The following is a 13,837-nucleotide window of genomic DNA, read 5'->3' as shown; positions in this document are numbered from 1 at the left end:
ACAGGGGGTTAGAGGAGCTGTACCCCCTTGCTCCCCACAGGTATTTCTAGCCCATTTTCTCTAATTATTTCCAAACACCATCTTCTCTTCTGAAATGCATGCCATTAATTTCTGCTTCCTAATGTGAAGTTCTCCTTGATTTCTTAGCCTAGAAAAATTTCTCCTTCCCACTTAATTTTTACAACCAGGCAACAAATTCCTAAGTGGACAGGATATTTTATACAGCAAATTCCTAGCCTCTGAATCCCAATTTGTCAATTGCTCTGTGTGGGGGTGGGGGGAGTGGGGGGCTGATACTGCTAATAAGGAAGTGGTGAAAACCAGGGATACTTGGAAACATAACTGGAAAAAGACTACACTATAATGTCTTCAGAGTAATGAAGCGGGGCAGGGGGGTGGGCAGGGGGGTGGGGAGGGGGCCGGGGATAAACTTTCTAAGTAAAACCAAGTCTTGAGCAGCAGAAGCACAAGAGGCACTAAGAATCGAGCCCCCAAACAAATATACACTATTTTTCAACAGAAAACCCCAGAGTGTTCAAAATATTAACTGCCAACTTTTGAGTAATTAATCATGGACTGCTACTAGAAAAAGCTATCTGCTCAGCAAAGAAGAAATGTGTTCCTAGGATTAAGAACCTTCTTATTCTCCACCAACGCCTTTCACTTCCAGGTAGTGCAAGTTTGATAAATATCTGCATATCCCCAAGAAAGACTTTTGACTTGCTGATGTTCTTTGCCTTGGAACGTAATTTTCAGAGTTAGTTTAGCCACATATTTCTATAACCCTGGCCCAAGAGCGCTTTGTACATAGTTCACCAACAAACAAAAACAAAATAAAGCTTGCATAATTTGATCAATAAATTCACTAACAAACACCTCTCTCAGGAAGCCAAGAGGCCTGATAACAAAAGAGTAATTGTAAGGAATGTTTGGAAATCCAAGTAAAGGAGACAAACACCTGTGTGAAATCTATCAGATACATTAATAAAACAAGCTTGAAAACTACTGATGCCAACTGTTAAAAACGTGAGGCTTTATCAGAATTGTCTCTCTACTTTTGTGTGTGTTTGGAAGAGCCCATAATCAAAAACTCAAAAAAAATTCAGATAGAAACCAACTTGAAAAAGCTCTCAGAATTCCTTCTGTCTTAAATGACAATGAGATGAACCGAAACATAAGCTCAGCGTGTCTAATACCTTCAGAGAACCTAAATGAATATAAATGAGTGGGAGGAAAAGCAAAACATAAAGCAGGATTTTCTTTACTGAGGCCAGATAAAGTCAACTTTCTTTAAAGCATAAATTCAAAAGCTAGTTCCTTAGGCTGAGAAATGCAGGTTGGCATGCTGACAGACTGCACACAGAGAAGCAGCAACAGGATGCAAACCTCTCTGTACTGCACACTTCTTCTCTCTGATTAATTCTTTATTCCAGCAAGACGGAGAGGGCAGTAGCTGGGGATAAAATTTCCTGACCAGCACTCTCCACCCACTTGCAATGCATCTGTCATGATCTACATCATCACACACTTGCAAAGTTATAAACTTAGGGGTTTATCCCTAAGCTTTACAGGACACTGATGAGCTTAATTTAATCCTAATCTCTTTAAAAAAGAGTGAAGGACAGGAAGGAGGGATGGAGAGGAAGAGGGGGGAGGGAGAAGAGTTTTCTCTTTTAAGGACAAATTTATAAGCAGAAAAAATAACTACAATCTATAAAAGATAAACAAAACTTTTACAAGGAAGTTCAGGAGCCATAAGTCAATGCTGCTTTCCTCTGATTATTAACATATATATATATGTACATATATATAGGTTAGTATATAGGTTAAAGTATAGATTTATATATATTAACCCAAACTTTAAGACAGAAATCACAGATTGAGTTCAATTCCCTCATAAATTATAAAAATGAATATGTTTTACTTTTGCAGCAAAAACAAATATAATTTTGTGGGGAGAAGGAAAGCATATTATTAAAATTTTTCCTGGTTAATGGTAATGACAGAATTTCCCCCACTCCAAATAATACAGAGAAAAGTTCATTGTAAGATTCGTAAGATGAAAATTATTTTAAAAGAAACCAGAGAAATAAGATAGTAATTCACACTTTACATGGAATAATGGAAACCATTTTTAAATAGGTATTATGAACATTAATAACTCCAGCAATTAGCACTTGAACATTTTCCAACAATAGGGAACGCTAGGAATGAAGTTATAGTCATCATAGGTATACGTTTATCTTTCAGTAGGTGTTACTTTGTATAGTAGGTAACATCAAAAGAGCTTGTGTGTGGTGTATACATAGCACTACTATAGGTTGTAATTTTCAGAAGCATGTGAAATACATATATGTGAAACCTCTCAGATGTATCATAAGCAATCTTTACATTCTGAAATCAATTTAAAATTACAGACAAACCAGAATGCAATGCTAAGATGACAGTATCAGAAAATCATAAGAACATACTCTAAAGAATCAAAATACATTTGGGAAAAACAAAAATAAATCTATAGCCATCATACTAACCACATTTAAATACTTAGAAAATAAATTCAGATTATAATATATTCATATTATAAATATATTCATATTATAAATATAACATATTTCAAATATATTCACAGGATAAATATGTCACTGGATGTGTGCTTATAAAGTGTAAAATTAATAAAAATCACCCTCAAATGTAAAATTTTGCTTATTATTAAAATATATCAATATTTTGAAAGATTGATAAAATATTTAAACAAATCAAAACACACAGTATGGCAAAGTAAGGAAAGCAAACATATGATAATAGTGCAGGACATATTGATTCCTTTATCCCTGTCCCAGGGTAGACATCAAGAATTAATCAGTACATTCTGTCTCTCTGAGCCTAAACAAATCCCAGAAACATTTACAAAACATACACTCAGATAACCAGTGCCAAGAGATCATAATGAAATATTAACTTACACCTATTTATATTCCTAATCTAAGATTTGAGTGACTTGAAACATTTAAACAAATTTTTAGGCAATTTAGGAAATCCTTTTTAAATCAGAAATGATTATATCTTCAGTCTATTTAGAATTCACTTAATCAAGAAATGGATTCCAATAATTTTTCCACTTCAAAAGAGTTTCCATTGCTGAAACCACCACCACAAAACTAAATGAACTCAATGGCAAACGTAAATCCATTAGTAAGAAATAATAGAACATGTTACTCTCTCTTGAGGAAAGAAAGCACACTCTTTTGAGGGTGTGCTTTCCCAGCTAACAGTGAACACTCTTGGCTGTTAATTAGCATAGTGATAAAGCAGGAAAAGTAATACTCTTCATTATTAGCAATACATTCTCCCATTTTCTACTCATAAAGGCAGGGAAGTGATAAAAACATGAAGAGGCCTGGATTTTCATGGATCAACAACAAAATAAGGAGTAAAGGGTTGATTTATGGCATTAGCAAAGATACCAAAGTTAACACTTACTTTTGCAAAGGCTTCAAAAATGTCAAAAGAAGGTGGCAGCTGAGAAGCATCCTGTATTTCTTCTCTCATGAAATGTTGAAATGTCAATGCAAGTTGCCTGAGGCCCTCTTTCTTATCTTCAGTCAGTTTGTTAATATCTTTTTTAAACAGAAAATAAATAGCACTATCATACAGCGAACTTTCAGTGGATAATTTTCAGGTATTCAGTGGTAGCTATTAAGCCAGATATTTCCTGCCCTAGATTTCATGGGAGATCAGATGTTTGGCAGAAAACAACAAAATTCTATAAAGCAATTATCCTTAATTAAAAAATAAATTTTTAAAAATGCCTATCTTTTAATTTTTGACAGCTACAAATCATTATATACACTTACCAGTAAAATTCTGCCAAATGTCATCTACAAAATAAGATCAAACACCTAGCAAAACAAAATACACACACCCACATAAAAAAACAATAAAACCAAAATCAGTAATGATGTCTGTTAGCTGATTGTCTACATCCTCCTGCACACATGCTCAAACCACCATACATGCTTATTTCATCAGTGAATTTAAGCAGACTTTTCCATGAAACAGTGTACAATCAGGACATGACCGATTACCATTATCATTTTAAAGGCAAAAAAAAAAAAAAAAAGAAACCCAGAAAGCAAAAATTGACAAGTTTGGTTAAATTAAGTTCCAATTGATGACATGTGTCAAGGAGAAAGTATATCAAGAAGAAAACATGGATCAACCAAAGAAATCACATCTTCAAGCTCTTTAAAGAATGAATAAACAAGATATATAAGGTTTCCATTCAAACAGAAGGAGAAAGTTCCAAAGCCAGTATCACTCCTTGAAAAACTCAGTTTCATTTATACCACAAAGGGTTGTGAAGGCTAAGACTGCACAATTCAATTAATAACATTTGAGAGCACTTCACTTCAGGCAGCATGGACGACACTGCTACTGAGCAGGGCTACTGTTCACAGCAAAACTCACTTTAAGAGATGTTAATTATCTTGCAGTCATGTAACAAGAAAAAATGACTAATTAGTTCTCTATTAAAACTTGAAAACATAGATCAAGACGAACTACACCATTACTCTGGTGCTCATATCAGGTCTATATATTTTCTCTAAATTACTTGTGCAACAGAACAATTAAGCCAATGATTTCTTAAATAATAATTTATTATCATTGGCACTTAGGATTCCATAACCATAAATCTGGACTAGATCCTCTTATTTGTCTCCATCCAGAAATATTAAACTGTATAGCACATTTACTCCACAAGCTCTTACTATTTTTGAGCTGAAGTCATTTGCAACTTCAGTGAAGAGGATCTGTGCCAATACGAAAGAAAGATAAACCTTACGTTCACTAAACACGCGGACGCAAAGCCTCTCAGTGTTCTCAGGGAGGTTGGCCACTGCCATGGTAGTTCAGGAGCTGAGCAACACTCAGTGCTGTCAGAGAGCCTAAGTCATCGGTACCTTCTATTTTCCATATTATCTAAAGGACCAGTGAACCTAAATGTTCCTTGGAGCCCCCCATTCATATTACTGTTCCCTGACATCAAAAAGAAGCCAAGAGTGGAAGAAGAGCACACAGAGGGGAAAATAGAAGTGAAATTATTTTGTCACCTTGACTAAGGGTTATACTCCCTTCACTGGCTAACTTAAGACTCTTCTACAGCATTTCACAAACCCCTCTATGGCCAAAGCTATCCTGGAATAAATTAAATAAGCTAATGTGTCAGTCTACATAAAAACTTGAAAAGGTTTGTTGCCTCACAAACAGAGACAGAAAAACAAAGGCAAAAATAAAGCAGCTCATCAGCTCAGCAAATAAATTATAGAACTTTTAAAATGCTGACAGACAATCACTTACTTGATTCCAGATCATAAAATGAGTAAAGTTTTTCCGATTCAGAGGGTGTTTCTTGCATCTGTGAAGAAAGAAGGAAAACACCAAAAACAATTTAAAGTGTTCCAATATATACATGAATATGTTTAGATATCTTTAGATATTTAAATGCAAGTCTGTTAAAAAGACAATTTTCTATATATTCCTTCTCTTCATCATGTTAAAATGTATTGCAACTTGACCCACCAGTTTAATTTCTAAACACAAAATCCTTTTACAAAAAGTTTCCATACTTTTATTTTTTCCCCAGTTCTACCACTGACTTGTGTCATTGCAAGGATTTTATTACTAATTATTACAGAAAAGCAAAGATAGATGAATAAAAATAAGAGTTTATTACAAAATGTGCAACCTTGGGCATTGTTACTTAACCTTGAGGCAAGAGGAGTCAATTTCCTTACGCGAAACACACGTAAGAAGTAATGTATAACACTGAGTTGTTGTGGTATAAAATATGTTTAACATATAAAGCAATTAGCACATGGCCTGGAAACAGTAAGTGCTCAACAGAAGGGAGCAATCATTATAACTACTTTTTATTAGATTCTGACTCAGTAGGTTGGGGGTGGAGATTGAGAACTAGTACCTTGGGTGATTCTGAAATAACCTATTTCTGCTCTAACAGTGGTTCTCTATCTTTTCAATATTAATAAAGTTGACAAAGTTCAGACTCAAATATATTATTATACTTTTAATATCAAGTAATTAAAGGAATGCATAATAACAAAGTTGCTTTCAATTTACGAAAGCTTTGAAATAAACATGTGTATTATTGAGTTTAGTTCAATACAATATATACATTTGAAAATAGCAGTAAGTATATGTAACAGATGTTGTATAATCAGTCTAAAGACAATACCCATTTGGTATTCTAAATTCATCTTTTAGTACTGATGTAGCTGATACAAAACACTGCACTGGTTTTAGGTATATACTTTTACATTCCTAAAAACCCCTATAAAATTTTATTGCCAAAGAAGTTAATAAACAACAGGATAGAATAGAGCTGAAGCTTGCAATAAAGAGATACAGGCTAAAGCCTGGGAAAAACAAAAGCTGAAAGAGAGTGATTTCATAGAATCCACTAGCCACTTTGGCAAAGTAGGAAAAGGGATGGGAGAAACAATTTCAATGGATGTTAGCTTTTTTTAAAAAAAAAAACAAAAAACAGCACTCTTCCTTGAATCATCTAATTAAAATCTCACTTAAAGAAGCAACCCAAAAAATGATATACTTGCCCTGTGCATTAGTTCTCAGTAGAACAACAATAAAGGCAACGTCACAGGAATCACTAACATCTCATGCCCCAAACATAGGACCTTATGTCTCCATTCCTAAGAGAACACATACAGGGCCTTCAAAAAGGGGGCCATGCACTTCATCACTGCCACCAATGTTGTGATTAATAGAAAATAGCAAGTTTTGTCTTAAGATATTTCCTGGAATAATCCACCTTCTACTTTAATAAAGATTTAAATTTAGCCTTAAATATGACTACTACAAGCAATTGCAAGTGCTTATGTTAAGTTAAAACCCAAGCATATTTCACAAGTTTTATACTCACAAGTTTGAAAACAACTCTGCCAAGCAGTCGGACAGAGTCAGGGGGATATCTGGGTTTGCAGCTTTTAAGGCATTTGCATTCTCGCTTGTGGTCCTGCCAAGCTTTTTTCTGTTAAGACAAGAGTGAGGAGGGCATATAAGACATAAAAATCTCACTTTCGTTTATATGGGTTTTGAATGTTGAGAGTCATCAACATTAACTTAATTTTAATAGCCTAAATGTAAGTGCAAATAGGAAAGGAAAGCAATATTCTAGTACTATTATGATCCAGGATTTAGTATGCAATTACCAAGCATGGATATCAAAAGCTTCCATTTCACCTTTATCCTTTATTTGCCCCATGGTTATTACCTGGCTGGTAGCATCCAAAGAAAGAATGATTATGTCTTTCTTAATAATTCATAAGATAGTCTCCTAGGTGATTAAATAGGATTCTTAATAGACAGTGATTTTGAATACAAAAAGAAAACATCACTCCAACTTAGAAAATAAAACTCATGGTTCAGAAAAATCAGAACAGGACAGATAGCTATCTGAATTTCTGTGCTGCTATAGTAAGTACAGAAATATCAGGAGGGCTAACAAAACTTTTAAAAATAGAAAAATCCTTTTGCTTTTTAAGATAACATAGAAAGGAGTTATTAGCTAAAATGACCAAAGGCTATTTTTACTCAGAACGGTCTTGGTTTATTTATGTTGTCCTGGCCTAATTATTAACATTCTGAAATGTTAATGGTTGGGATTGCACAGTCACTTAGCCCAGAGTCCTAGCGATGTACTGGTGGGGTGAAGAGCCCACAGAGCCGGTCAGCAACATCGAAACACTTGGAGGGAGAGGACTAAATGGAGGGACGTTGTCCTCGAGTCTGAAATGCCATGACTCCCTTTATATGGGACTGCTTCTCTATGGAAATATAATCCAGGGTGTCTAATATCTAACCCTGGTGAGAGGGAGACCACTAGACCAAATACCTAATATTTCTTTTCCAAATGAGAGCTGTAAGTTCTGCTTGTGAAATGCCTCATGCTCACACTGTCTTCTTTCAGAGATTATAAATCTGCCTCCCAGATGCTGGGCCTAGGAAATCCCCCTATAAGAGGTCTCTCTTTTCCACTTAATAGCACAGCATGCAGCATAACCAAACCAGCAGCTGCAGCTACTCTGAAGCTGTGACTCAGATTCAAGCTCCAGCCGGCATTCTGCTCAGAAAGACTGCCCGTGCCACTTCGCTGGGTGAAGGCGCGGTTTGTCCACGACTATCGCCTAGTAAACCAGACCTTGGAGACATTGTTTACAAGGGGTACATCATTTCTTTTATCAACTCTACTCACAATTGTCTCATTCATTCCTTCTTATTCACTATGGCGATGCTCTTAATGTGATTTTTTAAGCATTTATACTTAGTGTGTGTGTGTGTTCATTCGCTCATTCGTGTTCAACCCTTTGCGACCCCACGGACTATATAGCCTGCCAGGCTCCTCTGTCCATGGGATTCTCCAGGCAAGAAAACTGGAGTGGGCTGCCATTTCCTCCTCCAGGGGATCTTCCCAGGGATGGAACCTGCATCTCTTGCATCTCCTCCACTGGCCGGTAAATTCTTTACCACTGTGCAACCTAGGAGGCCCCATTTACACTTGCCTCATTTCCAAATAAAAATGAGTGTTTCAGAGAGAGGTGCGTATGAGATAAGATTGTAAAATTAGAAACAAAATGTAATGTTAAAATTATGGAGAAAAAAGTATTCTCGCATTACTTAGCATTCTACAGTGTGTCAGACACATGGCTAAGCAGTTAAAAAAGATTTCACTTGATTTTCACAATAATCCAAATGGTAGATATTATCCTTATACTAAAGATGATGAAAGTAAGGCTCAAGAGCTGGAATCTAACTACCAAGCTACATAAATATACAGAGAGAGAGTATAAATTCTTAGCAAGCTAAACAGGAAAGAGAAGTAACGATCGCGCTTGTGCACTCCATTTATATGAGTTGCCTTACAGGCAAGGCAAAAAGAAATCATAATTCTCATCTGACAGAAGAGAAAAACACATAGATTTACCAAGTATTAAATCACAGGAGGAACTTATTCCAAGAATGCTAATCAGTATACTGGACAATGTCTTTGACAATAGCTTACAACACAATGGCCTTTCATAGAGCTGCTTCTAATGTCAATAGAATACAACTCAGAGAAGACAAGATTTCCATTGCTCCGGGGGCTAACCTTGGACTACGATTAGTAAGCACCAATGTGCTGTAAGATCCCTAAAATAAATATGGTTACACTGTCAAATAAGTTTGAAAAACATTTCATATTGTAGAACCTGCTTAGAGATTCAAAATACTTTTAGCCTACTAAAAGTTCTAAAATGCTCCGTATTTCAGAAACTTACATAAATAAGTTAATACAGAGTTTCCCGTTACTGTTATTACCATCCTTTGGGAAGTCAGGTTGGGGTATACAGACTCAGAGATACCTGTACACTTTCTTTCCTTCAGCTGGTCTTTGAATGAGGGTGGGTAAGCAGACAAATTCACAGTCATTCTCACTGACGGGGAACTAGAGCATGGATGTTTTTGATTATTGATTGAGGAGAGAACCATAGCTTTGGTGCAAGAGTTTTCATTTGATACTGAAAGTGTCTGGCTGGAAAAGAACCGCACCTAGTAAAATGAGGCTGAGATAATGGATTAAATGATCTTAAGAGCAGATTTTAATTGACACTTAACTCTTAGAGATCACCCATAACTTTCATATTAAAACCTCCAGTTTTGAGCAGCTCAGCCTTTTGGAAGCTTACCAGGGAAAGGCAACTACAACATGTACCCCAGGTAACAAACCAACAGATCTGTTAGATGACATTAGTTAGAATGAAGCTTCTAAATTTTAGAAAACTCTTGGCAAAAATGCCTTTATTTCTTTAACATAATTAAAATGAGTTTTTATTCTCAGCAATAATTAGAAAGTAGACAATATATCTCTTAAGGCTATTCCTAGATCATTGCACAGAAACTTTGGACAATGTACTTATTTTCCAAACTTGCTTCAGCAAAAAAAAGAAGTTCATTATTTTCATCTTAAACCAGATCTATATAAATATGGAAGGTAATCATACCACTAGAAACCATGCTACTAAAAACTATGTTTTTAAAACATTAATTGTAGGCTTACCATAGGCTTACTAATAGAAACAAACCACAAGAAAAAGTTTAAAAAGAAATCTTTTAAGCAACTGCATTTTACTTCGAAGAAAACCTCACACTCATACAGAAACATTAGGCATCATCTTCACTCTACAAACTTTAACCAAGGAGTGCAGCTCGCCAGGCTTCTCTGTCCATGGAATTCTCCAGGCAAGAATAATAGAGTGGGTAGGCATTCCCTTCTCCAGGAGATCTTCCCAACCCAGGGATGGAACCCGGGCCTCCCATATTGCAGGCAGATTTTTTTTACCATGTGAGTCATCAGATGGAGACCTCAAGGACACATTACATAAGGACACATACACATTACACATCTATCCCTTTCTCAAAGATAAGCCCTTGATCTACTTTTTCCTCTTTTCTTCTATTACTACCAACACAGGGTACAATTAAGATTTTATTCACAACACTAACTGTAATGTTTTCTGTTCTCATAGTTGAAAATCAACAATAAAGTATAACAAGCACAAATTAGCATGAAAGACAAAGGAAATTAAAATACTGAATTAAGAAACAAAGGTGAAACCAGAATTCAAAGAGACACGTGTACCCCAATGTTCACTGCAGCAATGTTTATAATAGCCAGGACATGGAAGCAACCTAGATGTCCATCAGCAGATGAATGGATAAGAAAGCTGTGGTACATATACACAATGGAGTATTCCTCAGCCATTAAAAAGAATAGATTTGAATCAGTTCTAATGAGGTGGATGAAACTGGAGCCTATTATACAGAGTGAAATAAGTCAGAAAGAAAAACACCAATACAGTATACTAATGCATATATGGAATTTAGAAAGATGGTAATGATAACCCTGTATGCAAGACAGCAAAAGAGACACAGATGTATAGAACAGTATTTTGGACTCCGTGGGAGAGGGCAAGGGTGGGATGATTTGGGAGAATGGCACTGAAACATGTATAACATGTACAATGACATTGAAACATGGTGAAACGAATTGCCAGTCCAGGTTCCATGCATGACACAGGATGCTCAGGGCTGGTGCACTGGGATGACCCAGAGGGATGGTATGAGGAGGGAGGTGGGAGGGGGGTTCAGGATGGGGAACACGTGTACACCCGTGGCAGATTCATGTTGATGCCTGGCAAAACCAATACAATATTATAAAGTAATTAGCCTCCAATTAAAATAAATAAATTTATATTAAATAAAATGAAAAAAAAAGAAACAAAGGCAAGGAGAGAAGAATTTTAGATAGGGCAAAAAAGAAATTAAGACATCTTTGACTCAACTCCATGTATAAGTACATGTATGACTCAAAAACAACTTCAGAGTATATACATTTTCATATAGTTTATACTATTTATATTGATTCAGCATATAAACTGATGAACTAAACCCAATGGTTTTCAGTGGGAGTAATCCTAAACTTGGGAGTTTAGGATTTTATTGGAGGTATTTTTGTTTCACACAATGCTTGGGGAGCACCATGGGTACTTACTAGTCAGGGGCCAGAAATGCTAGACATCCTGCATAAGACTGTCCCATACAATGAAGAACTGTTCCAAATCCAACAGGACTTGTAAATGTCTGATCAGACTTCCTAGAAAGGTGACAAACTTGTTCATAATTATCTAAGCCCAATCTCCTTTGTTTATACAAAGACATTTTTACGTACTTTTAATAGCACAGAATTCTCTAGGGAAATTAAGGTAAGATTGCATTTAAGAATTAAATGCTACACAATTATTCAATATTTCACAAAAGCATCCCACTGAAGCAAAAAACAGCTCTGGTATGTGTGTTAACCAACAAAACACATTTTCTGATCTGCATTTTGCAACTTCCCTTTGCACAGTGACTCTGTACAGGTGCAAGTATATGACTTCTTAAATATGTCTTCTAGTCTAGTCACACCTGAGCACTTACACACAAAAGTATATATTACTGTAAGTTATTTTAATGCTCATTTTTCTTTATGTTCCAGTTATGGCATTTATATTGATATTGAATTTTGAAAGATGTAACTAGGTAGACTGTATTACCTAAGAAATTTCATTTCAAGATAGTAGAGACGACAATATAGTAACTGTCTTAGAAAGATGGAGTTAGGCCTGAAAGAGCTGAAAACCCCAGATCTAGAACAATGCTACAGGTACACATCCAACACGCACATAAGAAAATATTTTAAAATACACAGCCTGGGACACATCCCACAGAATCTCACAGTATTGCTGAGATAGAATCTGATGTCTAAATTGTTTTTAATCACTGTGGCAGATTTCATGTGCAGCCAACACTGAAAAACCACTGAGGTAGGCTAAATTAAAAAGGGGGTCAACCATATATACAAGATAGATTAAAACTATAAAATACTATTCTATACTTATAGTTAAACTATTGTCTTACAGGAATTAATATTTTTATAGTAATGAGGTGGGAAAGAGTTTCTAAAGCAGGACATAAAACCTAGAAACCATAAATGAAAACATGTATATGCTAAACAACATAAAAATAAATAACTTCTATATTAGAAAGAAGAAAACCTAATACCTCAAATATGGTTGAAAAATAAAGAACAACTAGGAAAACAAAATCTAAACTATGTATATGGATAGTGTTAAATGTCTCCAAAATAGAAGGAGGTCTTATAGAATAAATAAGAAAAGGGTGAATATTTCCATAAAATTAGGGGGAAAAAAGTGAAAGATATGAAGGGAAAATTCATGCCTAAAAAAGAAAAGCCAAAAAACAAAAACAAAACAAACAAACAAAAAAAACCACAGTGATCAAAGAAATGCTAATAGACACAAAATATCATAGGTTACCCATTAGTGTGCTAAAGATAAATGAAAATAACTGTATTCAAAAGCTTCTAGGGTATAGGCAAGTGAGGACTCTCTAACTCATCATTAGAATTATAAGCTTCCCTAATCTTTCTGATGAGTGTTTGGTAGAGAACATCAGAATTTTTAATGTGCATTTTGCTGGCATAGAAGTAATATTTATAATGTGATTAACCCTAATTTAAATGATATACATAAATAAGCTGAAGAATGCTCACTGTAGATTTGTTAAAATATTAGAAAATTGGCACTAATTTTCCAGTTTTTCCTATAAGAAAAAGCCAATTTTGTTCTTCCCTGTATAGTTTCCCAATACTGTTATCTTTTACAAATATCATACACTATATTTATAAGTAGAAGCAAACATAATTATCTTTCTTATATCTAGTAATGGTGATTCAGGGAGAAGCATTTTTATATGAAAGAGAAAAAAGTAAAATCACTATTAATAAACACAACTTCTTAATGTTTGTTTATTTTGGAAAACCTGGCTGTAACTCCAATAATCCCTTAAATGTATTAATTTTTAAATATTAAAAAAATGCTTCAATAAATTATTTTATAACAGCAAATAAATCTTTTGTAACACAAAGAATAAGTAAACTCACCAATTTTTAAATATTATTATTTTATTTTGGAGCTCCCCATGTGGCACTAGGAATAAAGAACCTGCCTGCAAATGCAGGAGACACGAGATGCAGGTCCGATCCCTGGGTCAGGAAGATCCCCTGGAGTAGGAAACGGCAACCCACCTCCAATATTCTTTCCTGGGGAATTCCATGGACAGAGGACCCTGGAGGGCTAAGTCCATGGGGTCATAAAGAGTTGGACACGACTGTACCATGCATATAAGAGGTGTGCAATAG

At 35.2% G+C, this 13,837-nt stretch overlaps 1 protein-coding gene across 4 annotated transcripts in view; it reads right to left on the bottom strand.

The window, feature by feature from the left end:
* SMYD3 (SET and MYND domain containing 3) overlaps positions 1-13,837 on the bottom strand; it is a 741,121-nt gene that overhangs the window by 544,625 nt on the left and 182,659 nt on the right. For all 4 annotated transcript variants that reach the window (XM_005690552.3, XM_013970112.2, XM_013970114.2 and 1 more), the window contains 3 exons: positions 6,959-7,066; positions 5,359-5,416; positions 3,481-3,617 (listed from right to left, as the gene is read on the bottom strand). In XM_005690552.3, the coding sequence (XP_005690609.1) occupies positions 3,481-3,617; positions 5,359-5,416; positions 6,959-7,066 (303 nt within the window). The remainder of the gene's footprint in view (positions 1-3,480; positions 3,618-5,358; positions 5,417-6,958; positions 7,067-13,837) is intronic.

Source organism: Capra hircus, chromosome 16, assembly GCF_001704415.2.
Source record: "Capra hircus breed San Clemente chromosome 16, ASM170441v1, whole genome shotgun sequence".
NCBI lineage: Eukaryota > Metazoa > Chordata > Mammalia > Artiodactyla > Bovidae > Capra > Capra hircus.
The sequence above is the reverse complement of the archived record's forward strand: the minus strand, read 5'-3'. Positions and strand labels throughout refer to the sequence as shown.